General features: G+C 38.6%; 1 protein-coding gene across 1 annotated transcript in view; it reads left to right on the top strand.

Moving 5' to 3' along the window:
- Nucleotides 1-18467, top strand: part of LOC149299795 (uncharacterized) — a 44468-nt gene extending 26001 nt beyond the window's left edge. The window contains exons 9-10 of the mRNA XM_089486057.1: nucleotides 15709-15906; nucleotides 18363-18467. Coding sequence (XP_089342183.1) covers nucleotides 15709-15906; nucleotides 18363-18467 — 303 coding nt within the window. The remainder of the gene's footprint in view (nucleotides 1-15708; nucleotides 15907-18362) is intronic.
- Nucleotides 18468-26619: the final 8152 nt, after the last annotated feature.

Below are 26619 nucleotides of genomic sequence, written 5' to 3'. Positions count from 1 at the left end.
GTGGCCTTCTTGCTAAACTCAAAGAGCAAGGTGTAACAGCCTCACCAAATATGACTGGATATAAAAGTGCTTAGTACATACTTTAATATGCATTCTTTACTTTGTGGACAAAAATACATAATATAAGAATATGAAATAACTAACTTACCATCTTGAGAACACACAAGTGCACACAGATTTTTGTTTGACTTGGAAACATAGGAGCTGGCTGGAGGTAAGTTCCCAGCATGTGCACGGTCCTAGCAGAAAGTGTTTATTGCTGATTGCACCTCCCGCAAGAGCAAAGAGCTGGGGAAAGAGACTCATTCACATTGAATAGAGAGGATTCCAATGAACCAGTCTATGCATTTACAACAAAGAATGCAGTCCTCAGATAACACTGTTATGATGTATTAAAGTAGATATGAAGGCCACAATATGACTTTAGCTTCCTAGTCTCAGAATTTATATGAACTGCTATTGTAGGGGTGGGGAAGACTGACAGAAAATTGATTACACTTGATGCTTTTGCCAACTTTTGCCATAGGTCTTCGCTTCCTAAAGTAAAATTCCCTTCGTTTTGGGTCAAATATATCCAAAGCAACTGAACTCATTGGAAATTAATATATATAGCTATATATATAAATAAGATATAGGTGGGTTTGCTAATAGTTCATATTTAAGAAAACCTTTATTTAAATAATCTGCACTCCCAAGGGAGTTTCAATAGAGGCCATCATCACGTATTTAATGCATTGCATTGAAAGTGTTAAATCTGCACAGGTCCAATTATGACATGCTATATTATAGAGAAGCTGGAGCAAGCTGTGCAAAAAAAAAAAAAAAAAGAAGTTTATTTTTATCGAAGCGGTTTTCATCGTGCAACTATGGAGAATTATTAACCTTAGGCCAGTAAGAGCAGTGATAATAATTTCAATTACAAATAAGTCTCGGCTTGCAAATGTGGTAATTGAGCATTACTCCATTATTGGAATAATCGCTATTGCTTAATTAAAGCCACATACTACAATTCATAGGAGAACATATACTCCCTTTTGACGGTAAATTAAATTGGACTAGCTATGCCATCCTAAGATCATTTACATGCTAAAATACTAACCATGCCAAATTCCGGCCCCTATTCATGTTTAAAGTGCACCTGCCACTTTGAAGAGGGCAACTTTTTGTCCTATACATTCTGCTAGCCACAAATACACACATGGCTATAGGATGGGCTGTGCACGCCCAATCCTCTGTACTATGTCGCAGAATACTGTGTGTGCCGTTGCTCATATAGCATTCTGGGATTCTGGCAAAAGGGTGTCTGGGTGGGTGCACAAGCGTACGCATTACTCCAGTGTTGAGCTGTATATGTGGCCCAGATTTTAGGACTGTTGCGCTCTATACATCGTGTTTATGCCAGGAGGACAAAAGTTTGTTTAAAAAAAAATAAAATAACCATCCGTTTAGTATCATTTTGGCTCAGGTAGTGCACCGAAATGAATTATCACTCTTCAACATGCAGCCATAATTATTCTTGACTAACAGCTGCTCATTAAAGTCGCATTTCGGCACCCAAGGAATTAACATCTTTCAGCAAATAAACGTCAAGGGACATAACCATTAAGTATTACATAATCTTGGCAACAGGTTAGGGATGTGTAAATTGCTAGCTACTTATACGGCCTCCCTCTACTCCGATTAAAAAGCCGTTATTTTTCTTACTGAACATGGTCAGGAGTGCAACAAAGCGTTACACGTAGGTAAAAAGGATTAAGTAATGTTTGTGTCAGCATGATTTATCTGACTTTGCTAAGTCTTGGATTAAATGAGCAATTTCCTGGCAGTGGCAAGGTTTAGATGTTCCAGGTGTTATTTCTGTCTGCTAGCTTCCTGGGATCACTGTACTTGTAAAGCATGACCCTGGTTTTACAAGCCCTACGTTTTATTTTTTTTACCCCCTTCACTAAGCTGGGAACTTGAGCCCAAGCCATCTTTCTCACAGCTGATACCGAGGCATGCAAAATATGCCCGACAGCTATCAACCCACACATTCAGCAACAACTGGTTCCTTCCTCTCTTCCTGTGGAAGAGTAACATCCTCTTAGAAAGAAATATACCCCGAGGAATGCGTCTCTAACTGGAGGGCTTTCACACCGGAAATTATTCATGTGTCGCTTGGAGGAAAGTGCTTCTGTAGCTTGAACTGTCAGCTCCTAATGAGCATCCTGCTGACCTAGAAAACGGAGGCGTCCACCTTGTGGCAGCGAAGGTCCCACAGACCTGCCAGAGTTTGTTTTTAGCACTTTTATAAATATGTAACCAGTGTTGTGCAACTTTACTTAATTGTGCTGGTAAAAGTAAATGATTCATGTCACCTGATTTGGCTTTATTATTCCTTTCCCTTCTACTTATTACTTAATATGGCTTAGATTTGGTTTGGCTTAGATTTGTGAATGGCAGTATTTCTGCTCTGGTTTGTTTACGAAAACCCCAGTTGTATCATTGGTTATACCATTGCTATTCCTGTTGACTCTACTTATGTCATCATCACCTCCTCACTAGCTGTTCCCTACACACGGACCCTGAGGTGTTTACATACATGGACCTTGACTGACTCTTAGATATTGTGAGTGCATAAATATACCCATAACAAGACCACCTGTTTTTTGACTACTACACCATCATAGTTCTTTTTCATTTTTATTTTTGTTTATTGAAACCGGTTTACACGAGCGCCCCCTAGTGAATCATATCTATATTTCTAAAACACCAGGAGAGTGTTGTTACGGGCAGCAGCTGAGTATCCAGTAAAAAGAAAAAAGGAAAGTATATATATATATACATATATTTATTCCCTAGACACCCTTTTACACTGGTTTTCATCACTCCCAGTGCTACAACCCCAGTTGTAGCATTGGTTATACCATTGCTATTCCTGTTGACACTACTTCTGTCATCATCACCTCCTCACTAGCTGTTCCATGAGTTAGTACTTGGCCAATGAACCAATCTGATGTGTGGATAAAAAGTATTAGATAATATTCCTGACTCTTACACCCAAATGTACACAGTTCAAAGTTGGAAATGCAAGATACCTTCTGTTGACTTCTGTCTGCAATGAGTTGTCATTCAGTGTAGAAGATTTTTGTTTTCATCACATATTGCCCCACCATCGTAATATATCATGGAGTGGCTGGTAGATGAGTTTTGTCAGCCACTTGGTATGTTATGTGTGGCAATCCACAGTAGAAGGAATATACTCCCAACATGGAACAATCACACAGAAATTTAGGACTGCTGGAAATGAAAGTTTGCAACTTGCATGCTCGTGTCCCACTACAAAATCATCGCATGACTGAGTATATCCATCTCATTTATTTTTCTCACAGCTAACTGCACTGAATCTGTTCTTGCATATTGACAGGCAACCCAATATAGTAACATAGTTCATAAGGTTGAAAAAAGACCAAAGTCCATCAAGTTCAACCTATATACATATTGTGTCCCTACTGTGTTGATCCAGAGGAAGGCAAAAAACCCTTATGAAGCAGATGCCAATTGCCCCATACCAGGGGGAAAATTCCTTCCCGACTCCAAATATGGCAATCAGAATAAATCCCTGGATCAACGTTCTGTCCCTAATATCCATAACTTGTAATATTATTGCTTTCAAGAAACACGTCCAGGCTCCTTTTGAACTCTTTTATTGAGTTTACCATTACCACTTCCTCTGGCAGAGAGTTCCATAATCTCACCGCTCTTACTGTAAAGAACCCCCGTCTGTGCTGGTGTAGAAAACTTCTTTCCTCCAGCCATAGAGGATGTCCCCTTGTTATAGATACAGTCCTGGGTATAAATAGGTCCTGGGAGTGATCTCTGTAATGCCCCCTTATATATTTATACATAGTTATTAAGTCCCCCCTAAACCGTCTTTTTTCCAAACTAAATAACCCTAATTCTGATAATCTTTCTGGGTACTGTAGTCCTCCCATTCCCCTTATTACTCTGGTTGCCCGTCTTTGAACCCTCTCCAGCTCCACTATATCTTTCTTGTACACTGGTGCCCAGTACTGTACACAGTATTCCATGTGTGGTCTGACTAGTGACTTGTACAGTGGTAGAATTATTTCCTTGTTGTGGGCATCTATGCCCCTTTTGATGCACCCCATGATTTTATTTGCCTTAGCAGCAGCTGCCTGACACTGGTCGCTACAGGTAAATTTACTGTTAACTAAAACTCCTAAGTCCTTTTCCATGTCAGTCGTCCCCAGTGTTTTCCCATTTAATACATATTCCCAGCCTGGATTTTTCTTCCCCATGTGCATAACCTTACATTTATCTGTGTTGAACCTCATCTGCCACATCCCAGCCCAAGCCTCCAACCTATGCAGATCCATTTGTAATCGTGCACTGTCCTCTATTGTGTTAACCACGTTACAGAGCTTAGTATCGTCTGCAAAGATTGATACTTTAGTATACAATCCCTCTACAAGGTCATTAATAAATATATTAAAAAGAATAGGACCCAAAACTGACCCCTGTGGTACCCCACTAGTAACAGTTACCCACTGAGCCAGTTACTTACCCACATACACACATTCTCCCCCAGCCCAAGCATTCTCATTTTATGTACCAGCCTTTTATGTGGCACCGTATCAAATGCTTTGGAAAAATCAAGATATACGACATCCAGCGATTCACCCCGATCCAGTCTTGAGCTCACCTCCTCATAAAAGCTGATCAGGTTAGTTTGACAGGACCGATCCCTTGTAAACCCATGCTGATATGGAGTCATACATTTATTTTCATTGAGATACTCCAAAATAGCATCTCTTAGGAAACCCTCAAACAGTTTACACACAACAGAAGTTAAACTAACAGGCCTATAATTCCCCGGGTCATTTGCTATGCGCCAGTCCTGGGGAACAGACCCTGTCACTATAGAGTCCTTGAATATTAGAAATAGGGGTCTGTCTATTACATTACTTAACTCCCTTAGAACGCGGGGGTGAATGCCATCTGGACCTGGTGATTTGTCTATTTTGATTTTTTTTAGGCGGCACTGCACTTCTTCCTGGGTTAGACAGGCGACATGTACTGGGGCAGTTATCTCATCCTGCTGTATATTACCTGGCATTTCATTTTCCTCTGTGAATACATCAGAGAAGAATATATTTCATAGATTAGCTTTTTACTGATCCCCGTCTATAACTTCTCCCTCATTACTTTTTAAGTAATAGTATATAATAGTGTATAGGGGCCCTGCAGACATTGCATGGTATGCTGCTTCTTCTTTTGTTTATTCTGGCCTTGAAATGGAAATCCGGAAAGATTAGTGAGTAGAACTATTACCCTGCACAGGTGTATGAGTAATTGTGCAAGATTACACATGTATGGCATACGGCAGACGCTTGTTGAGATAATATAACCCCTGGTCTAAACTAAACCCATAGTTTTGTATTTAGTGTTTTCAGCTTTTTTTTTTTTTTATGAATCCTTAAATTTTTAGAAAGCCTTTTATTGCCAATTGGCTAAATTTGCTTGAGATAATCTATATGTGTAATTATTACACATAATTGTATTTATAATTATGTATTTGCCTGTTGCAGCAAGGTAAAGTGTTTCAGTGGTCCATAACCTTGAAGAATGGCCAGATAGGCTTCGCAGCTAGTTTCAGCTTCATTGTTAGCAATGTGGGGCCACCCCTGGAAACTTTCCAACTGGGTTCACCTAGAGCGATCTCCCTTCAGCTCCATATTGGAGTAACTTTTTCGGGGGGGGGGGGTTAGTTGCATACAAAATGAGTAGTTGTACCAGGCTGGGAAATAATTCCATTAAGTTTTTAATATATGATGATTCATAGTTCTGCCTGTGTAGTACAGAACAAATTTACTGTTATAGCTTTTATATTTTAAAACCTGTGGGAGGATAATTGTGTATGGGTAGTGAACCGAGGCGCCGTGCCAACTGGACCTTGCTTTGGATGATGCTCTAGTTTGCTGGTGTCAGTTTCATAGATGAGACTCATATTTCTCTTCTGACTCCAGAATGCTTCCAATGCCTTTTGACACCATAACGTCGATAGGAAAATGTAACACTTGCTTGAGTTATATCTGTTCTGGAGCAGGTATGTGAAGCATTCTACTGAGAAGGCAGAAGTCTCCAAACACAGTGGTGTTTGAAAAATATACGCAGGGTGATTAGGAAAAATGATATATAATTTGGTAAGTAAAATCACTCAGATAAATTATACTTCCCTTATGCTCAATTCTTAAGCATAATAGGGAAATCTTCAACTGAATTATCTTCAACCAGCTTAAACATATAAAAAAAAAATAGGAAAGACACAGTGTGACTGTTTATAAAGCACAGTAAGTTTAAACTATTACATTAGATGAACTCTTCCCTTTTGGGGAGCAATAAACTGCCTCTATGTATTGTAGCTCTCTGTGCCTTCCTTAGTTTGTCTTTTTCCTTCAGTTGGTCCACAGGTGTGGGAGGAAAACACTCATCCAGTTAGAAAAATATGAGGGGGTGGTACACAGAAGAAATAAATGATACAAATGATATAAAATAGATTTTAATAATAGAGCTTGAAAATATGCAATATCTACATACAGTATATAGGTATATGTCCATGAAAGTCCGTTCATATGGACTAAAACTTCCCCGAACTTCTGCCAGCTACAGGGAGCAATATTCAGGAAGCGTATGCACACTACACGTTTCACTGTACCAGCTTCTTCAAGGCCTTCATAGGCTGACCTATGAGAGCGTGCATTTTTTTGGACAAGCTTCTCGTTTCCCATTGTCTTATTGTTGGCATGGAGTGATATGCTGTGTTTTTTTACATTTTTTATTTTATTATCTGCAATTGACTGGGCGCATCGGTGACTACAGCCTGCAACCTAAAATCCAAGAGGCGGCTTCCATCTTGGAAGCCAAAGCAAGGTGGGGAGGTGTTTTGTTCGCTGTAAATCAATAATCATACTCTGAAACACTTGTGCTATATGCAGTCAATAGTTGCAATGTGAAAAGACTCCTTTTGCTACCTATTGATTGTGGTTAGGTGTTATCCAGCCCATTTCCAGAGATCAAAAAGCAATGTTCCATCTCCTTAGTTATATGAATATCACTCCGGTGATACTTGCCAGACCCTCATTGTGAACTGCTTTCTACAAGGACTAAAAGAGATCTGGTTGTTTTTAACACGTTAACGCCTATGGTTGTGGTAATTGGAGAAAGGGTTCTCTTTTTATTGCCACCTTTTTTAACAGATGCTTTTTAACTTCCAGAGACTATTTGAAGATGAAAGATACATGGTAGGTTTGGAATTATATTAAACCTCTCTTAACAAGATATGCATGTCAATATTTGTGGTGCTTGTTTTATACACTGACTACCACAATCCGGTTTGCTTTAACCAATTTGTGACCTAATGACTGGAACTTTTTGACATTGTTACTATAAGTTTGTTCAGTCACAATTCTCATTTTATGTTTAAAGTACCAACACAAGCTATATATTGTTTTTTTTAGTGATAGAGCTTTCCCTTTATAACATTTTTATATATTTAGTCCGCATTTTTTTTTACATTTCAACCTATTGTTGTTTTTACAGACCTCAGGGATCTTCTTTTGAACCTTATGATAATTATGTCATGGTGGCGATTCTGTGATCTGTTTTACTGATTTTTTTATGTATATTTTTAACAGGAAAATAAACAGTTTATCTGTTTGCTAAAACACTTGGTGTTTACAAGTGTTTCAGAATCTTGCAAAACCAGTAAGTGTACAATAATATGTTCAAAGGGACATTACAGTACCCCATGTAGTCCCACCAATAAAGAGTGCATAGTAATTTCTAAGTGATTTAATATGCATTTTTGCTTGAAAGATTTTTGTGATGGTTCTTGCTGCTCAAAGTAGTCAATTGCTATCTGCAAAATGCTCCTACCAAAATCCCTGGGTGCTCCTTCTGAGCATGTGCATGGGGGTCTCAGACCTCCTTGGAACTCTCACAGGAGCTGGCTGGCAGTGTGTATAGCATGCATTCTGAACGCATCTCCTGCAAGCCAAGGAGTGGTAAAGTAGGGCATGTTAAAGTGCATATGATGGCCATGTAATTTGAACCAACACTAAAACCTCTTTCTAACTTATCTTTAACGGTCATTTTTTAAGATTATTATATTTCATTCATGCAGATACATTTTCCAAAGAAGCCCCCATTATAATGTACACTGGAGATTATGATGACCTGCCTGATATTGTTCCTCCCTTTTGCCTCCAAAACAGCCCTGACCTGTTGAGGCATGGACTCCACTAGACCTCGGAAGGTGTGCTGTGGTATCTGGCACCAAGAGGGCAATATCTTGTTATCTGGTGTCGTTAGCAGTAGATACTTTAGGTCCTATAAATTGTGAGGTGAGGTCTCCATGTGATGTAAAAGAAAATGTGATTCATCGGACCAAGCCACCTTCTTCCATTGCTCCGTGGTCCAGTTCTTTTTTTTTTAAATTATTATTATTTTTTTTTCTTCTATACCGACATAGTACTTTTGTCAGGATCCTAGAATATAACATTAGATGTGTTATAAATATCTTAGTTATGGTCTGACACCTTCCACTTTACTCCAAGGAGGTTATTAATTCCAAAGACAAGCTGAAGGGTTGTGTACATTATTAAAAAATAATTTATACCAAAGACTAGACAAAGCAAGATGAATACATGTACGTACTTAAAAAGACTATCCTGAGACTTTTGGAACACAAGAGAAGCAAAGGGGTTAAATCTATGAACCGCCTCCCAAGTCATCAGAATGACTTCCAAGCAGTGATGTATCTTGGCAGGATGCTGCCCTAGGCCTGATCCCTGGTAGAGTCCTAGCCATCGCTGACCTCTTACCTCTGCGGTGCCAGATCCTGATGTGCTGCATTTTAAACATCTAAAGTGCGCAGTAAGATCATCATGGAGCCTGATCCAGACAGGCATGATGCTCAATAGTGTATATAAGCCTTACTAGGTTACAAGGCGGTGGCGTGCTGGGGAGCCAGATCCAAGTTGTGTAGCAGAGGGGCTACTACCTACTCGAACTGCTGGCCTAGTAAGGCAAGTATACTGTTTATCGCTATACAGTCATCTGTGGGTGCAGGATAGAAGGACAAATGCCATTAAACACGTGTTCCCTATGTTATTTGCCCTCTTTAAGAGCTTTCTGATCCCTCTATTTGCAGATAATTCAAAGACTAGTCTACATTGCGTTCCAGTGCTACTTTTTTCCACACACACCTCACATTGTTATTTTTAGCACCCAGTCTGTGCTTCAGTGTTTCTGTAATACATGTTATCCTTCCTGAGCTTGTTAATTTTAGACTTGGCGGCCTGTTAGGGAATTTCTCACCTTTTTAGAGAGCTGAATTCAGCTGCCTCTTCCAGTTGAGATGGATTTACTTCATAGTAATACACGTATGAAAGAAAATCTGGGTATAAAAATCTAACACATTGTGTGGCATTAGTAAAAGATTATCTTTCATGAATGAATGTCTGTGTTTTTTTCATGTCTTTTTGGAATGCTGTGTATTTCCAAGCACCCTTTTTTGTTGTTAAAAAATTGTCACTGCCCTACAATCATTGGTTTCATAGGCACATTTTCCATGGTCTAAAGAAGCAGTTAATTTAAAATATTAAGTCCCACTGTAGGTGATTGAAGGGTCCAATTCTAAACCTGTATTCTCAGTGCCCCTGAATGCATATGGTGCACCTGGCGGTGCTCTTGGCCTGGGAGGTGCACAGCAGCAGCTGGCAAAGGAAAGAAAAAAAGATTGGAAAGAAACACCAGAATTTTCACTTTGAGATACTCCAGCCGCCATGTACATTTTAATGCAGATGATAGCAGAGTTTTCTCTTTAAAAATTCATGTGGCCCCCCTCTCAAATGCATAGAGGGATTCTGCATAATCCACTGATGTCCATTTAATCCCTTTCCCCAGCTATTTGCCCTATATTAAAGTACACAGTGATTTAATATATCATCGGGGGGGGGCTGCCCGGGACACTGGGGTGTCCCTTTCAGGAAATGCACCAGTGAGAAAGACAATGTTTGCATCTTCTTTGGGAACATATCTGATTTTCTTTAGTTTACTGTCTACAAAATTAGTTTTAGCTGACTATTTGGAACATTATTTTGCAACTATGTCACAAATTAGTTTACTAACCTGTAAAACACACGAGTGTACCTGAAAGACCGGTATTCTCCAGATGAAGCCACACTTCCCCAGGCCAGTTTCTTCAGGTGGATGGTGTTTTGCCACATTCACTACCTGCCTATACCCTCCCATTCACCACCAACTAAAGGCTGTCTGAGGATAGCCCTAAGGACAGCTAGCCTCGCCCCTAAGCCACTTCCTCCGAAGAGCTCCAAGAAGTCACATGTCTTGCTAAAGCCCCACCGCAAGGCTCACCTATATCCACAACCACATGTCTTGCTAAAGCCCCACCCACCCCAAACCTCACCTAGATCCACAGTCACATGTCCTGCTAAATTCTCCCCCCAATTGTGTGTTTAGTATTTGGTGTAAGCATGTGTGTGTCTGTGGTTGTCAGTGTATGATTGTCAGGGGTGAGCCTTTGCGTTAATGGTGCCTGGGATGAGAAGAAGAAGGGCAGGAGAAAACATTGTGTATGGTGGTAGAGTGAGTGTTAAAGTGAGTTTAAGTGTTAACCTGTATTAGTGTTAGTTTTAAGGTGACCTAGAAGAAATATTACGCCTTGACGCCGCTAACACAGGCTTGCATCTGTTCTCATAAGGTGTCCTTATAGGAGGGTCTTAAGGCAGAGTGATGTGTAGAGCAATGGATGGGATGGATATATGGGATGGGCATGGGGGCCCAGGCATAAGGCATGTACTGGGCCTCAAGATTTCTGTTGGCAACCCTGATTACATGATAGGGACACGTACTTTGCTAACCACTTATCATGCACATGAGTGACACTGAAAGGATTAATGGAGACATGGAATTGAACTTTGAATGGATAAGCTTAATGCACTTGTAGCTTTTTTTTCAGCATTACTATGTGTAACTATGCACTTTACCTCATCTTTAAGTATTTGCTTAAATTCCCCTCTGTGGCTCATATATCCATCTGACGCTTTATTATTTTAACTGTGAATCTGAACATAAGAGAAAAAGTACACACAACCCCCCCCCCCTTTTTATGCCCTACTATGTTCCCAAATGTGGATTAAGTAAAAGGATCATCCTAGCTCTAAGGATCTTTAATAAATGAGCATTAAAGTATGTGCTGTGTATGTGGATAGATTGAAAGAAACACAGTCCACACTAAACCAGAGACGATCACCATCACGCGCCTGTACATGTTATAAACATTTCAGTTTGCAGCCTGTGCATGTGCTCTGTGATGGCCCTTTAATTTTATTTATTATGTATTTTATGTACTTGAAAATTAACGTGTGTTTATGTCTATCCATAGTACAGCTCTATAAAATATGATGTGGTATAATAAACTAATTCATAATGGTTACAGCAGTCATAACAATTAAAAGCAAACCAGCCCCACAACTAAGATCCATGAACCCATATGCTGTGTTGCGTAGTACACATTAAGGTTTGTCTGTACTTTTTAATAGGTTGTTATTAATGTGTTCAGACAGTTTTGTGAATCATGAAGCAGTCCTACTGTCTGATATCCTGAAGGCCACTGTGATTTCCGCTTTAGAGTCCTAGACAGAAATGTGTTTAGGATTCGGAGTAGTGAAATGAGACTTTGTTTTAATGCAGTGGATAAATATTTTCAAGCAAAAAGACGCACAACAGTAACTTAAAAGGACGCTCCAGTCATCATATGGTAGATGCGTGGTCCGTTTTGCAAAATCATGGGGGAATCCCCCAAATGTATTTGCTTTTCCCCCACCCCCCGCTAAATGCCCTGCAGGAGATGCATTCGGCCGAATGCATCTCCCTGCACGTGATGTCTTCACCTCCAGCGGATCCAGTGCTGCTGCTGAACGCTGCGTGTTTTTAGACTCCTGTGATTTCAATGAGAGCGCGTTCCTGCCACTGTCATCTGTGACAGAAATCTTTCCTTTAATTCATTCATAAACTGTGGTGCGTAGGGCCCAGAGTATAACATAGAACCTGGACAAGGTCAAGTTTCAGTTCTAAAATGTGAGTTATACAGCATGTAAAGCATACAAGTCATTTACCTTTCAGTGTGAGACAGACGGGCAGGATGTTGGTTAGGGTAGCAATTGCTTACAGGTTGTGTTATTGGGGGGGAAAAGTTTGCAACAAACAGGTTAAGAAACAAAAGTGATCTTTTTTCGCTAGTTATTTTACAGCGTAATACTCCTCAAAATCTCAGTGGGGTTGGTCCTTCATACTTTAAAGTGAAGTCAAGGAGTTAACACTCTTATTATTAGTTATTTCGTCAACTGAAAAAAGCAATGCTGTCTCATGTTCCTTTGCATTTAATCACCCCCACTGTCATGTGTTGTTATGCGCATACCTTGTTAAATATTTACTTACACATATCTATAAGCATGTCCGATTTTACCCTGCTTTTCTTCGGGGCCAGATTGGGGCCCATGGTCATGTCATACACAGGTGTTATTCTGAAGGTCTTTTGTTCTGTCATTCCATAAAAACTCTGTAAATGTTTCTAGGTTGTTTCTTCTGTTCACCTTATCGTTGGATACCTGCGAGAGCAGCGACTTTCATTGCTTTGTCCGTCAGAAACCTTTCTTTTGAATCGGTTTATGGAGATTGGGTTATTTTATCATTCATTTTAAATAACGGTAGTGCAGGGTTTCCATTCTGCACAGAGGAAGCATGGTGTTATCGCTGCGGTTAAACTATGAGGATGTGGTTGGGGATGACACTGCTCCACATCCAGGATGTGGTGTTGTGTAATGCTGTTCCCATGTTAACTTACAAATAGCTTCTTTGTTGCTACCATATCCGAAATACACTACACAGTATTGTATTTTGTTCAGTGGTAATACCTTGTATCTTCAAAGCAGACGCGTATTTGTTAGCAAATGCTATGCGTATTTGTGATGGACTGATGTTAAAGCAGAACAGGCTTTCACAAACCCCTACTACGGTGACTAGAATTTATCCGATTCCCTTTTGGTTTCATCGGCTGGTTGCTAATTGGCTCTTCACAGCGTCGGTTCATTGGTCCACTGGTTGACTATACAGAGCAAGCTGATTTCTGTGTACCGCCCGGAGGTGGCTGCTCATCTAGGTTGTGTGATGAAACATCGCAGTGGTAGTGGGGTAATTCCATGCCCCCACGTTTATGGCTGGCTTTCAAATATGCAATTTGTTGATCTCTGGTGTAGGAGTTGCAGCTGCGACAGACACTCATGAACTGCTTGCTTTGTACTCTCTGAACTGTTCTTTATAGTAGACAAAGCGGCCACAAAGGAGGTAGCTTTAACTTGTTTTGTTTTTTTATCTATATCGTTTATGTCAAAATGACACCACAAATAGTGGGGTAATTCTGTTTCGTACATGTGACACTCTTGAAAGTTCTTGCGAATTCCATCTTTAATGAGATCTCTTGTCTCGTGTTGATCTGAGATGTTTTCATCCGTTTTATGCAATGTTATTGATGCGTTTCCTGTTCAACAACACAATGTATTGCGGTTGGAAAATAACTAATGAAAATATCCTTAAATGACTTGTATCTATTTGGTATGCTGTATAACTCACATTTTATAATTACAGACTCGACCTTGTCCAGGTTCTGTCTTATACTCTGGGCCCTACGGAGTACATTTTTTACATGTGTAATCCACGGCTAAGGATTCAAACTTGGCATACCGTGCACCTCAGGAACACACACATCTATGTTGGCAATAGTGTTTTGTTTTTTTTATTATTTAGGTTAAAGTTTTGTAATCTAGGCATACAGAGTAATTGGAACTTGATCGCATAGAAAAAAATGAAGTTAATTGAATCTGTTTAATGACTTTTCACCTATACATTTGCCAACCGCTTTTTTTACAAATGGTATCGGGGCTGCATTTCTCAGTTGCGTACAAAAGATGCACCATTTACCAATATTTAAGGTTATTATTATAACTGTTTTGGGGAATATCATTAAGTGTATGAATGACCAATTTTTTTTGTTTTATTATGCATTTTTCTGAAAGGGAAATCATATAGGTTCGTAGTGCAGTTGGTGTTGGATTAAGCGGCAAGTATTCTTTTACATACAAAAGACGGTTGTTGAGTAGGATAGCATCATGTACCAAATGTGGCCTCTGTCAGCAATCATAAAGACATGATAAACAATCTAATCAAAGTGTGTTTTGGTACTTTTTAAATAAAGCCAAGACTATGGTGCCTCCATAGTTACTTTATCTGTCTCTCCCTAGTTAGTGCGGAGACACAGATTACCTTAGAGGTATTTACATTAAATGTTTGCCTTATGGCCACAAAAACGATATGTTAATTGCGCATCCTGTTTAATGGCTACCAGGTTCTTTAATCAGCAGCTATACCAATGTAATACCATGAAGAAAACATTAGCCCTGAGGCCGTCTGAGATCAATGTAAACTGACCCTCAACGTGTTTGCAAGTATCGGCTGGTCTGTTGTCTCTGTTCAGTGTAAATTGGAAAGGGCTGTTGTCTCAGTTAAGGCTCCATAGCGATTGGGATATTTTTTATTTTATTTTGAGTTTTTATTTTTGCGTTTTACTGAATTAACAACGTTTACAATTTTGGTGGGAAAAAAGCATCTTCTACTGTGAGCATGTTAATATATGAAGTGTCACATCTTCTCAGTCCTCTAGTGTAAGCTATGTGAGTGTTAAATATGCATGTTCATAAATATATTTAAAGCAATGGTATCACATCATGTTTCCTTGTTCTATAAATACATTTGGTTCCAATACATCCCTATGTTATTTAATTGGCTTTAAGTAACCCTCAGCCTAAGTTCCATGTAGTCAGTAGGGGGATGTCCCTCTTTCATCTGTTTCCAAACTATATCCTGCAGAAATATCACCTTGGGTTCCCTTACGTTTTGTAATTACTGACCCAAAACGTGACAAATGTAAATTATGATACAGGGCCAACCAAGCTCTTCCTGCAGCAGAAGCTCAATAGGGTTAGCCCATCATAATGGATAGTAAGTCAGGGAGCTGAAGTCACAACTGTCCTGTGGACTCTCCCTTTATTCACATTGTTCACATATTGTTTCAAGGTGCTGTTCTACCTTCTGTCAGAATACTTCAGCTGCATTTTATTGTTGAATGCCCAACCCTTCCTAGAATTAACGATTTAATCATGTAAAAAGCATGCATCATTTTTGCTGGGAACATTTATCATCAGTCACGAAAGCGGGTATGGGTAGGCATATCTGGTAGCCTCCCAGGGTTGGCTGGCAGATGGTTCCAATCTCCCAGGCATGTGGCTGTAATAGGGGACAGGGTAGCACCAATTACAATGAAAAGTGGTGGGGAGTGGGCAAAGTAATAGATGCAAGTGGGCAAAGCCTGGGCCAAGCCAAACACTGCTACCTTGTCCTGAGACTCTGGGTGAAACCTAGCAAGTTCCCATGTCTGCCCTAAACCAAGAAGGATCTAAAGCAGCTTCTCTAGCTGATTTGACATATTCCAATTGGTTTACATTCACCTTTCTATGCTGTGTGTGACTTGTATTACTTGTTTATGTTATATTCTGTTCCTTCCTATAGCTAAAGCCATCACACAACTGGTGCGAGGATGTACGAGAATATGACAAAGTGCCTTATTACTCTTCACCTCCCCTGCCGGCCAGCACAAAGAGAAAAGGGCAGGAAGAAAATCCTTTGGGAAATGGTGAAGCACACCTCCCCCCCTTAGTGAGCAGTACCTTGGAACACATTGCGGATCAGCTAAGTGTGTTGACACAGGTGAGAATTGTTTCTTTTTCCTTAGAAAGCGTCCTTGTAGTTCCCATACTCCCTTTAGTCTAGAAAATAAACAGGCAAATATTTAGGTGTTTATAACTTCACAAAATAGGGTGTTTGGAATTGTAATGCATACAGATATTCCTACATGCAACTACCACCTTCAGAATGTCTCATTTGAGTTTAAAATATATTTCCGGGGTTTTATTTGAAAATAGATGTATTTTTTTTTTATTTTGTAACCATCTGTTATTTAAATGTATTTATAAAAATATTTACACTGCTAAATGGAACATTTTGTTTTTGTGGCTATAGGCACACATAACTGGCACTCATATCTTCTTTAATCTTAAAGGATTTTATTTTTTTAAACGTGGTATTATTAACAGGTGGTTTGGGTTTCTGGCAAAGTTTATTCTGCTGGGCTATGGATTATGGTACAACATTAAACTGCTGTTGGGCAGCATGCCGGTTGACCTGATCGAGGATTCTTGCCAGAACACACTTCCATGTGGGATATGTAAACCCATCAGATATACATCCCACATACTTCACTTCTGCTGGTTAGTATCAAACACGGTCACCCTAGTATCATGGAACTGTTCTGTGCTGTGTTACATAGAACAATACAAAACACTTTTAGTGAGCAAAAAGAATATTCAGAATTTAAGGAAAATCCAAACCCTACACAACACGTGTGTTCACAAGTACTGAGCCGGAGATTTATGTATTTAAGCTGCGTTGCCGCTAAGTGCAATCAGGAGCTCTTATGTGATGGGGATAAGTTTGGAATTCCTCGGATCATATGTCTTTTATTCAGAGAGAGAAAATGTGATGAGGGAGGAGAAGCAGATGACACAGATATGGCAGGGGAATGGTGGGTGTTTAGGTAAAGTTGAAATATGAACGCCTTGATGGGATTTGGTAGGAACTTTTTGCAATGCCAAATGGCAATGTTGTTGCATTTGTAGCTAAAGGTTTTTTTTATTTAAAAGTTATTTAAAAAGGTAGTATATTTTAGTAATGTTGAGATGAAAAACTTGTGAATAGCGTGTAATCTGGTAATCAAAATAACTTCTGGACAGTGAACGTAGGGGTGCAGGTTAACATCAGTGAGTGCAGTGTAATGGCAATTTGCAGGCCAGTTAGTCTTAGCATAGCGAACTCACATCATTAAAGAGTGCCACAGGGCTTATTTTCAAAGAAGGTGTAGTCCTTGCTTTCTGAGTGACACTCAATTTTTTTTATTATGAGTTTTATTGAGTTATTCAGGGTATGGTACGTTCGCCAATAAGCTCCCATATGCAATACAGCCCACATTAGGTGTAGATATAATGTATACATCTTATTCTAATTGTATGATACTTGGCATAATGTTCTGCTGTATTAGATATATATTCTTGCAGGGCAATTTTTATTGTACCACTTCTTATATTTCATACCCAGGCAGCCATTATTCACAATTTTCCTTCATGCAGTGCCGCCAACTTTATATTTAGTCACCATAACTTTGACTCTTAAGGTGAACTCTCAGCTATCATATGCATTAAAGAAAAAGATATATAGAAACAGGAACACAACCTAAAGGCAATAAAAGGCACAATCAGATTTCGGGGGTTGCTGCTAAAGTAATAATAGCCAATATGTTGACAACACAAACCAAGAAATCAGGGCATACCCAGCAAATACCATTCATAAAACACCTATCTAAGGCATAAAAACTGTGGATTCTGTCACATTATATGGCCATATATTGCTTAGCCTGCCACACCGTCAATTGAAATCGCTTGAGAATTTCAGTGGGTTAAAATGCAGTGCGGTCCCACTTATCCAGGTTTTGGGTAAGCAATAAAGCCATAGAAAATGAAATAGGTCTTTCCAGACTTGGGGTACTTTGACATAATGGCGGCCAATGCAAAATATGGTCATATAGAGTACTTGTTTTGTGTACTTATTGGTCTTTATTATTCTAGCAGCAACCTGGGAATCAAAATGTTTAGCATTTTATGCTTTAGGTTCTGCGCTCTCCTGTTTTTGTATATTATGCATATTTGCAGGCTCTGACGGGGAACAGTCCCTCCTTGCACACAGGAGCCTTATTAATGGTCTCCAGACACGGCTTTAAATTGCTTGAGAGTCTTTTTTTGGGTTAAAATGTAAAGCAGTTCCACGGATTCAGCCCTTCGGTAATATATATAGCTCTGACGTAGTGGCAGGCTAAGCAATATAGGGTCATATAGTGTGATGGGATCCCCAATGGTTATGCCTTACGTTTGTTTTGTTTGTTTGTTTGTTTAAATTATTTCTTGCTTTATTTTGTGTATCATATGCATACGATGGCTGAAGTGTCCGTTTTAAGTAGTCTCAAAATGGGACAGATTTATTTACCAGATACATTTGAACTAGATTTTAAGAATCTCGATTAAATACAAATCATGATTACTGTTTTGCATTTGCAGACTGTTTCAATTCTGGAACACCGGCTGACATTAACAGAAGATAAACTCAAAGAATGTCTGGAAAATCAACAGAAAATTGCATTGCAGATTTCGAGAGCAGAGTGAAGCTTCAATTTGGATGTATACATTTTTACATGTTCTTTCCTTTTTTGTAATTTACATTTGTAGAGACATTTTGAAGTACAAATGTTTCCAGGTTTCATTAATAAAATAATTCTTATTTTAAACTGTCATACTTTTATTGCTTTACTTTTCAGTATAATTAAAAAGGAGAGGGACGTTATTTCAGAACACAGTCAACTGCAAGAGGCCTGTTTTTGAACTATGACTCCCATCATGTCCAGCCAGGTGTTTGGACTCAGGAACTTCTTTGATTCTTGTTGTTAAATAAATACATTTTTTTTATTCCATAGAAATGCCTGTAAACATTGTTTTTATTGTGTTACAAACAGAGGTCTTGTGTAATGTTGTGCTTATTCTTGAAGAAGTGCCACAATGGTTAAAACCTGAGGTTAACATAAAATGTCATTAGATGAAGATAGGAGTGCTAGCTGGTGGGATAAGTTTTGCTTGTTGAATGAGACCATGTAGAGGAGGGTTTTCACAACAAAGAAAAGTGAAGTTGCAGATTTACTGAATTACTAATCCCGCGTCTGAGTGCACTTTCATCTGCACTGCGTACCGATTATTCTTGTAAACTATAGCAAACTTAGAAAGAAAATATTAGAGTGGATTACATTATAAGGAATAAAGAAAGCCTTAGCAGCCTTGGAGACCCTGCAGTAATAAAGACGAGAGCATCAATACCTGAGCTTTTATATATACATACGAGGCCAAAAGAGGCACAGATTGGACCTTACATTTATGGAGATATGTATAAAATGTGCTTTCAAGTTTGAAAAGTGGTTTATTGGTGTTATTGTTATTATTGGGAAAATGAGTCCTAATATTAGCACTGGATATACTGAATTATTATCACTTCCAATGCTGTTTCTGGTCAATGTTTAACCACAAAACTTGGGGGGGAAAAAACATTTAATTGTAGCACTGTTCTCTACCAAAATGCCCCATGGCTGCTCCATTATTTTTGATAACCAAGGACAGTTTATGTAAAAAATGTGTTCACTACTGACTTGTACAGTTTTTTAATCTTGAACATTGATCAGATTTATGGTAAGAGGAAACATTTTTTTTGGAAGCTCCTATCAGATGCGAAACATCTGCTTTTGCATTTAGTATCCAAAACAGCATTAACAGACTTCCTTATTCTGTTTCTAACTAACCGTAAACAGAGCTCTGTGCTGTGCATGACTAACAAAACAAAGAGGATCAAAGATGAGAATAGATAAACCATGAAAAATCATTTGCCGCGGTACTTAATGGAATATTTTTTTATGTGTTGGTCAAAGGTCATATTGATGGGCAGCCGCTTACCGTGCTTTTTAGGGGGTATGGATCCCAAAGGGTTTTGATATCTGTTAGATCTTCCCCACCTAGGTCATCTGTAGTTAGAGGTATAGATAAAAATACTATGGAAACATCCTATGTAGCTCCATACAGCCATTACACTTTTGGCAAAAAAGCTTTAGCGTCATAGTAGGAGTGATGGCAGGAACAGGAGTGACACCAATCAGATTTTTAGGGTCTGTTTAGTGCTTTGCTGATGAACCTGTGTTTTTCAGGTACCAGGTGCTGGCGTGTCTACATTGTGTATCATACATGGTATCCATTCCTTGTTTACAGCCTTGTGTTCAAATAAATAATTTACTAAACTCAAAAGGGGTAGGATAAAAGCGCTAAAAGCAATTTAAAAAAAATGAATAAATAAATGCATTTTTTTTAAAAGTCCTTTTTAAAACAAGATTATTGTAGATGTAGCAGCAGAACCACTTGCCAAGGCTTGGACAGGTAGAGTAGTTCACAAGGGGGTTGTACACTATGAGGAAGCCTGTGCAAGTTTCAGGAAACTAACGTTCCCTCTCAGTAACATTAAACAGGTCCTTGGTTCACCAAAAATTGCAAGCTGTCCGGTCCTAACTTGATTCATTAAAAATGTCCCTTCCGTCTGTCTTAGATCCCATAGTCTACTAAACTGATAACTCTATGGGTGTTATTTGTTTGGCATCTCAACAATTTCTCAAGATGAATAAATACAATGAAGCAGGTTCTTGGAAAAGAATTTGGAGAATTTGAATTTTAAGATAAACAGACATCAATCCAAACAGAGTGAGCTTTTTGCAACACGTGTAGGGGTTAACTCCTCGTTTCATATTTATGCTGGTGTGACACACATGTTACAACCTTTAGGTGCATTTATACATGGTGTGTATGTATATATATATATATATATATATATATAATATATAATATATATACACCCTGTTATGTATTACATATGTCTTCATGAAGAGGAAAACGAAAAAAACACGCCCCCTATTTCTTAGCAACAGGTCCCTTTCACATCAGAAAAAAATGCTGAACATAAAACTGTCTTGGCCACAAGGAGGACTGGACTGAGAATTCAAAATGTCCCTGGCACTTTAAGGCCAGTGGCCAATAAAATGATGTAAGTGAGGCCACTGGCTGGACTGACGCTCTTACACTTTTGCAGCTTACAGCCATGGATATCTAGGACAGAATCTGCTGCACAGCTGCAATAGAAGTACATAAAAGGTTCAATTTGGCCCTGGCCACTGGCACCAGACATTTGTAAGGTTTGTCTGTCCAGGCCTGACATCAAAAGCAGATCTCAGATTTTTTTCTTAAACACACCTTGGCGTTAAGTTATTAGCAAACCTGGGATCTTTCCTGGTTTAACTCTGGGAGAAGCACCACTTCTCCGGGTCAACACTCGAATTCTCTGGGTCGTTCCCATCGACGTTAGTGGTACCGCCGACACGTGTCCCACAAGGGTAGCCAGAGCCCAGAAGTTCCCAGGCATGGTTATTAGTCTAGTTGAGACATAGGTTGATACTGTTCAGTGCAGTTACAGCTGGATCTTTGGTTAATCAACCTCATAATATACTTCTATGCAAGGATATCAAAATAATCAGTAAAAAATGCCTGACTACAGATAACAACTTACAATTTTCTTAATATAATTATCATGAACTGTACAAAAAGAAATTAATTTAAAATGGCTGTGTGATTGTAAATATGTCCCAATATAGGATAGAAAAGGAATAATCAGAAATGCCATAACAATTGGATCATAATATACCATTACAACTATAACTTGGCTGTATTTTAAAGTACTACTCACAATTTTGTGAGCATATTCATAAAACTACTCTTACCAATAAAATGATTCTTAAGCAGACTGGATCCTGCAAACTTTTATGTTAAGTCTATGGTGAGACGTGGATATCTGTTGCCAACAGGTCAATAAGAACACACTGAGGCTAGGTTTCCACTTGGGTTTTTGTCCTGCGTTATTTTCTTGATGAAAAACGCCAGGAAAAGCGCCAAGAAAACTGCCACTGCATTTACCTGCGTTTTGGCGTTTTTTCTGGAGTTTTTTCAGGCGTTTTAGCCTTTCTGTGGAAATTGCTTTTTTGACCTTAGGCAGTTTTGCCAGCCTTTACACATTAGAATTTTCACCCAGCTAAAAGGGATTAAGATAAATGGCAAGTATCTGCCCCCTCCTGATGTCATTTCCTTGGTAGAGTTCTACTTAAACGCCGCGGCGGACCCTTTTGTCACTTTTCTGTGGTTTGTAAGGCATGCTATATTCCGAATGTCTGCTCCTCTAGGAAGATTGGCCCCAAGTGCTTTTGGCACGCAGGATCCGGTTGGGTATGTTTGTTTGTAATGGCATGTTTGTTCCAAATGGTGCAAAATTCAATATGAACTTTGTTTTGTGTGAAACTGTTTGTTTCCAGCCTATTTCTCGTAGGACACACAGATACTGGGTCCATCCTTTGCATTGTAACTGTGGAAAAAACGCCATAAAAAACGCCAAGGCAAAACCCACATGGCTTTTTCATGGCGTTTTTTCTCTCCCATAGACTTCTATTGGAGAAAAACGCCAGAGTGTCAACATGCTGCGATTTTGAAAAACTGCCACAGAGCCCAAAAAAGCAGAAAAACGCCAAAGAGGACTGAAAAAACGCCAAACAGAAAAACGCCAAGTGGATATGGCATTGTGCGATTTCCTATTGAAGAACAGCTAACATCTGGCCGCAGCGTTTTTTCACTAAAAAACCGCTGTGTGGCTGAATTGGCGTTATTATGGGCGTTTAGCAAAAAACCCCAAGTGGAAACCTAGCCTGAGGCAGATTTTCTCTGGAATCTACTAAAACACGGGGCTTGAGGAGCTAAATGTTATAATTTATAGTGCAAAACAAATAAAGTGCCATATAGTAAAAGTGTAAAGTGCAATAACAATGTAAAAAACTAAAATGTATAACATACATCCTGATATGGCCTAAAATAGTTGTCTACTTGAACATTAAGTAATGGCTGGTCCAAACCTAGTAGTCATCATTTAATAAATGTGTATTTTTCCTTTTATTGTCTATGCTTTTTTGAGTGGTTACACAATACGTTATTAAAAAAAATATTTAAAAATGCTTAAGCTACATTTCTAATACAAAGAGGTGAAGCCGACATTCTTCTCTACAAACTATAGTCTCCCTTTGTTAACAGCAATGATTGATTCCATTGAAGTTTTTTATTTTGGTTCCGTGTATTTAAAGTCACAATTCTTTCTTAATATGGTAGCGAAGCCACTCCATTGTAAAAGATCAGCCTTTTTTGTAACAAAGAATTTCTGGCATTTTCAGTGTATATAGGAAAAGTTGTATGACATCATTTAGCAGTGGTGTTCATTTCATGTGTTTAGAAATAAGAGGTTCTCAAAGCCCAAACATTTAGAACACTGCAGTAAAAGGTAATGTTTAAATCTGTTCAAATTTAGATATGGTTCAGCCGTGTTTGATTTATCGACTTGGATGCCTGAGGCACGTGAAATAGGAAATGGCTTGTTTTATTTCCATTAAACATAAACCATGGTTATAATGTATGGATAACCCCAATATAATATATTTTAACAAGCACAACTTCTTGCTGGCTATAAACCCGATAGGAATGTTATTACATCCTGGAGCAGATCAAAATACTGTAAAAAAGAATAATACAAAGTTCTAAAGCTGCAAAGCTGGTAAGTTTATAACATATGGTTCTGGACTTTGTCTTTCCAACACACTCCGTGAACGCAACTGCCTTGAAGGATAAATAACACATTGCAATAGTAATCTGGCTAAGGTTTTGAAATGAGACCACGCAATATTTTTTACAGGTGGTTTGGGTATAAAAACAGTATGTGTATGAGCATTCTTTAACCCCTTAATGTAAGAGCTCAAAATGCATTGTTTTCAATGGGTTTAGGGGCTGCCTATTGTCCTTAAGGGGTTAATACATAGGTATCTCTATAATATGCTTCCCACTCGCAGGAATAAAAGTGCCATTAACTCCAAGCACTTGTAGACTTTTCATGCAGTGTCTGATATTAAGTGCACAGCGTTACAAAACATTAACCAGATTCTATATTATATCTTTTCCCATGTTGATAAGGGCCATGGCAATGGAGCAGTATCATGAGAAAAGTTCTGGGCTGAACATGTAAATGATGTGTCAGATACTGTAAAATGTTAAGTGGTGATAAAAGCAATTTCTGTTTTTATTCACATTATATTCAATTTATCTAATAGCCTGGTAGCTGAGCAAGTCACCATTGCCTGCTTCCTCTGACCTGATAACCACATCCTACAGATCTTTTTGCAGACGCTTCCGAAGAGCTCTTACTTAGGGGCCAACGAGTTGGCAGGAAACTCATCCTACACACAATAGGAAATCTCTGGTGTAGTGTTAAAAATGGTGAAACAAGTCAACTATTTTTGCAGATTGCTCTACTTTTTTACCACTTTACACCAGAATTGCTCATTATATAAATGATTGCAACATATGAGATCGATGTTACAATTAAGGTCATAGAGACATAAAATTTGATGGCAGATAAAAATACAATTCGGCCATAAAGCTGGCTCATTTTCTGTCTGCGAAGAGGTGATATGACTGTTTCTTTAATATTAATATAGACTAATTTCTTAATGTTTCTTTCCCCTTGGAGATGAAAGTGCTTTAGAATTACTTTTATCAATTTAGTTAGTCGTTGGGATAGACAATTCAATAAAACACAATAAGCTCAGTTAAAGTTGTGTGGTCTTTTGTGTTTTTACTATCCTTTCAAGCTAATAAGAACAACTGATATCGCCATAAAATCTGGGGTGAGGGGTTATGGTCACAATATTGCAAAGGCTATTATTATTTATTGATTCATATAATCCCATCATATTCACACAACAAGTAAGATCCGAACCTTGTTTCTTGCCGTGAAGGTTTAATAAAATAGATTTTTTTATTTAAGCACTGTTTAAGTCAAACTATTTTTAGGATGTACGCAAGGTTTAAAAAAATAGAATTATTAAATCTGGAATTATAAAATGGTTTAGAGAATGAAGAGAACAGATGCTTCTTCAAAACAGTAATAATCAAAAGACCATCTTGTAGGACTTAAATTACAAATTAGGAAGGTTATTCTGGCCAAGACGTGCAAAGTAGAGTTGAAGCCAAGAGACTCTGGCAACAGGGAGGGTTATAGTAGTCAATGTGAGAAATGATTAGGGTTTAGATTAGCACTTCGCTGTTGTCTTGAGTAAGAAAGGAGTGAGTCAAAAAGTGTCCCATAAGTGGAAGTGATGATAGGATTTATGAAGCAGTGTTTAATATATCACTTTAAGCAATATAGTCATTAAAGACATACTATGTCTTTGTCGGAAATGGAAACAAGACAGCTCAGTTGCTCTGCTGTAGTAATTTTACTGCTGCATTAGGAAATTTCAACTGCCTAAAGCAAGAACGGAGAAGAAGCGGTAATAAAACAAGCCTGGTTTATTCTATTGTATTTGAAAGAACCACACAGTGATTACATTGATTTTGGATTTTAATTACAAAGCAACACCCACATTTTTGGTGTCTGGTCTCATTAACGAGGTATATTCACTTCTTACCTATTCAGAACAAAGTGATATGTAATGACTAGTCTGCATGCATGGAATGATAACAGGGAAAGAACAGCTGCTTAAATAAGCAGAGATAACTGAGCTGATCTGTGTGTTAATCTCCTTTTTACTTTCATCAGACATTCTTTCTCCCCATATCACTGATTCGAGACACTTTATGGGATATTTGTGGAGGATGCTTGTACATGGTAGATCAAAGGGTATGAACAGCCATTAATACTGCGTGCAATGCCAAAATCTTAACAATAACAATACCTTTCTTTGATCTGTTCAAAGTAGTAATCCTTTTAACTTGCTAACTTGGTTAGCTAATCATATAGTTACCTAGCTGTGTATATCCTTTCACATATCTACTGCTATGAGTACAGTTTGGGTTTTTGACATTTCTATACATAGGAACTCATAGTGTGACTAGCCTCTCAAGTATGTATAGTACATTAGTTATTATTCTCATTCATCTTACCCATGCTGAAAGATATGCCCCCTTCTATGTGAGGAACGGCTAAACAAGGGTCACTAATAATTTAACAGGGAAGAATAATCAACACGTTGTAGAAACAGCATTTTAAGAATGCTACCCACATGGTATAAATACCATGTTTCTACACACATATTTATGGATTTATGTGGCAAAAAAGTATACATTAATTCCTAGGGCAGGGCAGCTGGAACCTTCTGGCCCCTTTAAGTAAAACCAGGTGACCCCCTAGCCTCTGACAAAGCACTCTCTATCTATGTATGAGCTCATATAGTGCATAAACAGGGTAAACCCCCAGGGTTACACGGTGGTCCCCATTTTCCTAGCAACGCCAGACCGCTATCAGATGTGGGGCTCAATAGCTTCACATAATAAAACTTTATGTGACTCTGCAGTAGTAGCATGCCATTTTTTTGTTAGCCTCAACACAACACAAGGTGAGTATTTGTATTAGAATGAATGTTAGTGGTAGTGTATATAGTCTGTGTGTAAGTGTATGTTTTAGTTTCTTGGAGAGGCCCACTCGTTAAAAAAAACAAACCATCAATGTTTTGAAAAGTTAATTGGTTTGCTTATGCCTGGATCCATGTAAAATCGTTTTATAGTAGACTAATACATTGGATTCCCTGCCTCTGAAGAGCCTTCCAACCTTATTACCTGAATCCGCACATCTAGTTTTCTCAACGAAATGTCATAG

Source organism: Sceloporus occidentalis, unplaced genomic scaffold, assembly GCF_023333645.1.
Source record: "Sceloporus occidentalis isolate IW3139 unplaced genomic scaffold, rSceOcc1.0.p SCAF_28, whole genome shotgun sequence".
NCBI lineage: Eukaryota > Metazoa > Chordata > Lepidosauria > Squamata > Phrynosomatidae > Sceloporus > Sceloporus occidentalis.
Note: the sequence above shows the minus strand (reverse complement) of the source record. Positions and strands in the feature narration are given on the sequence as shown.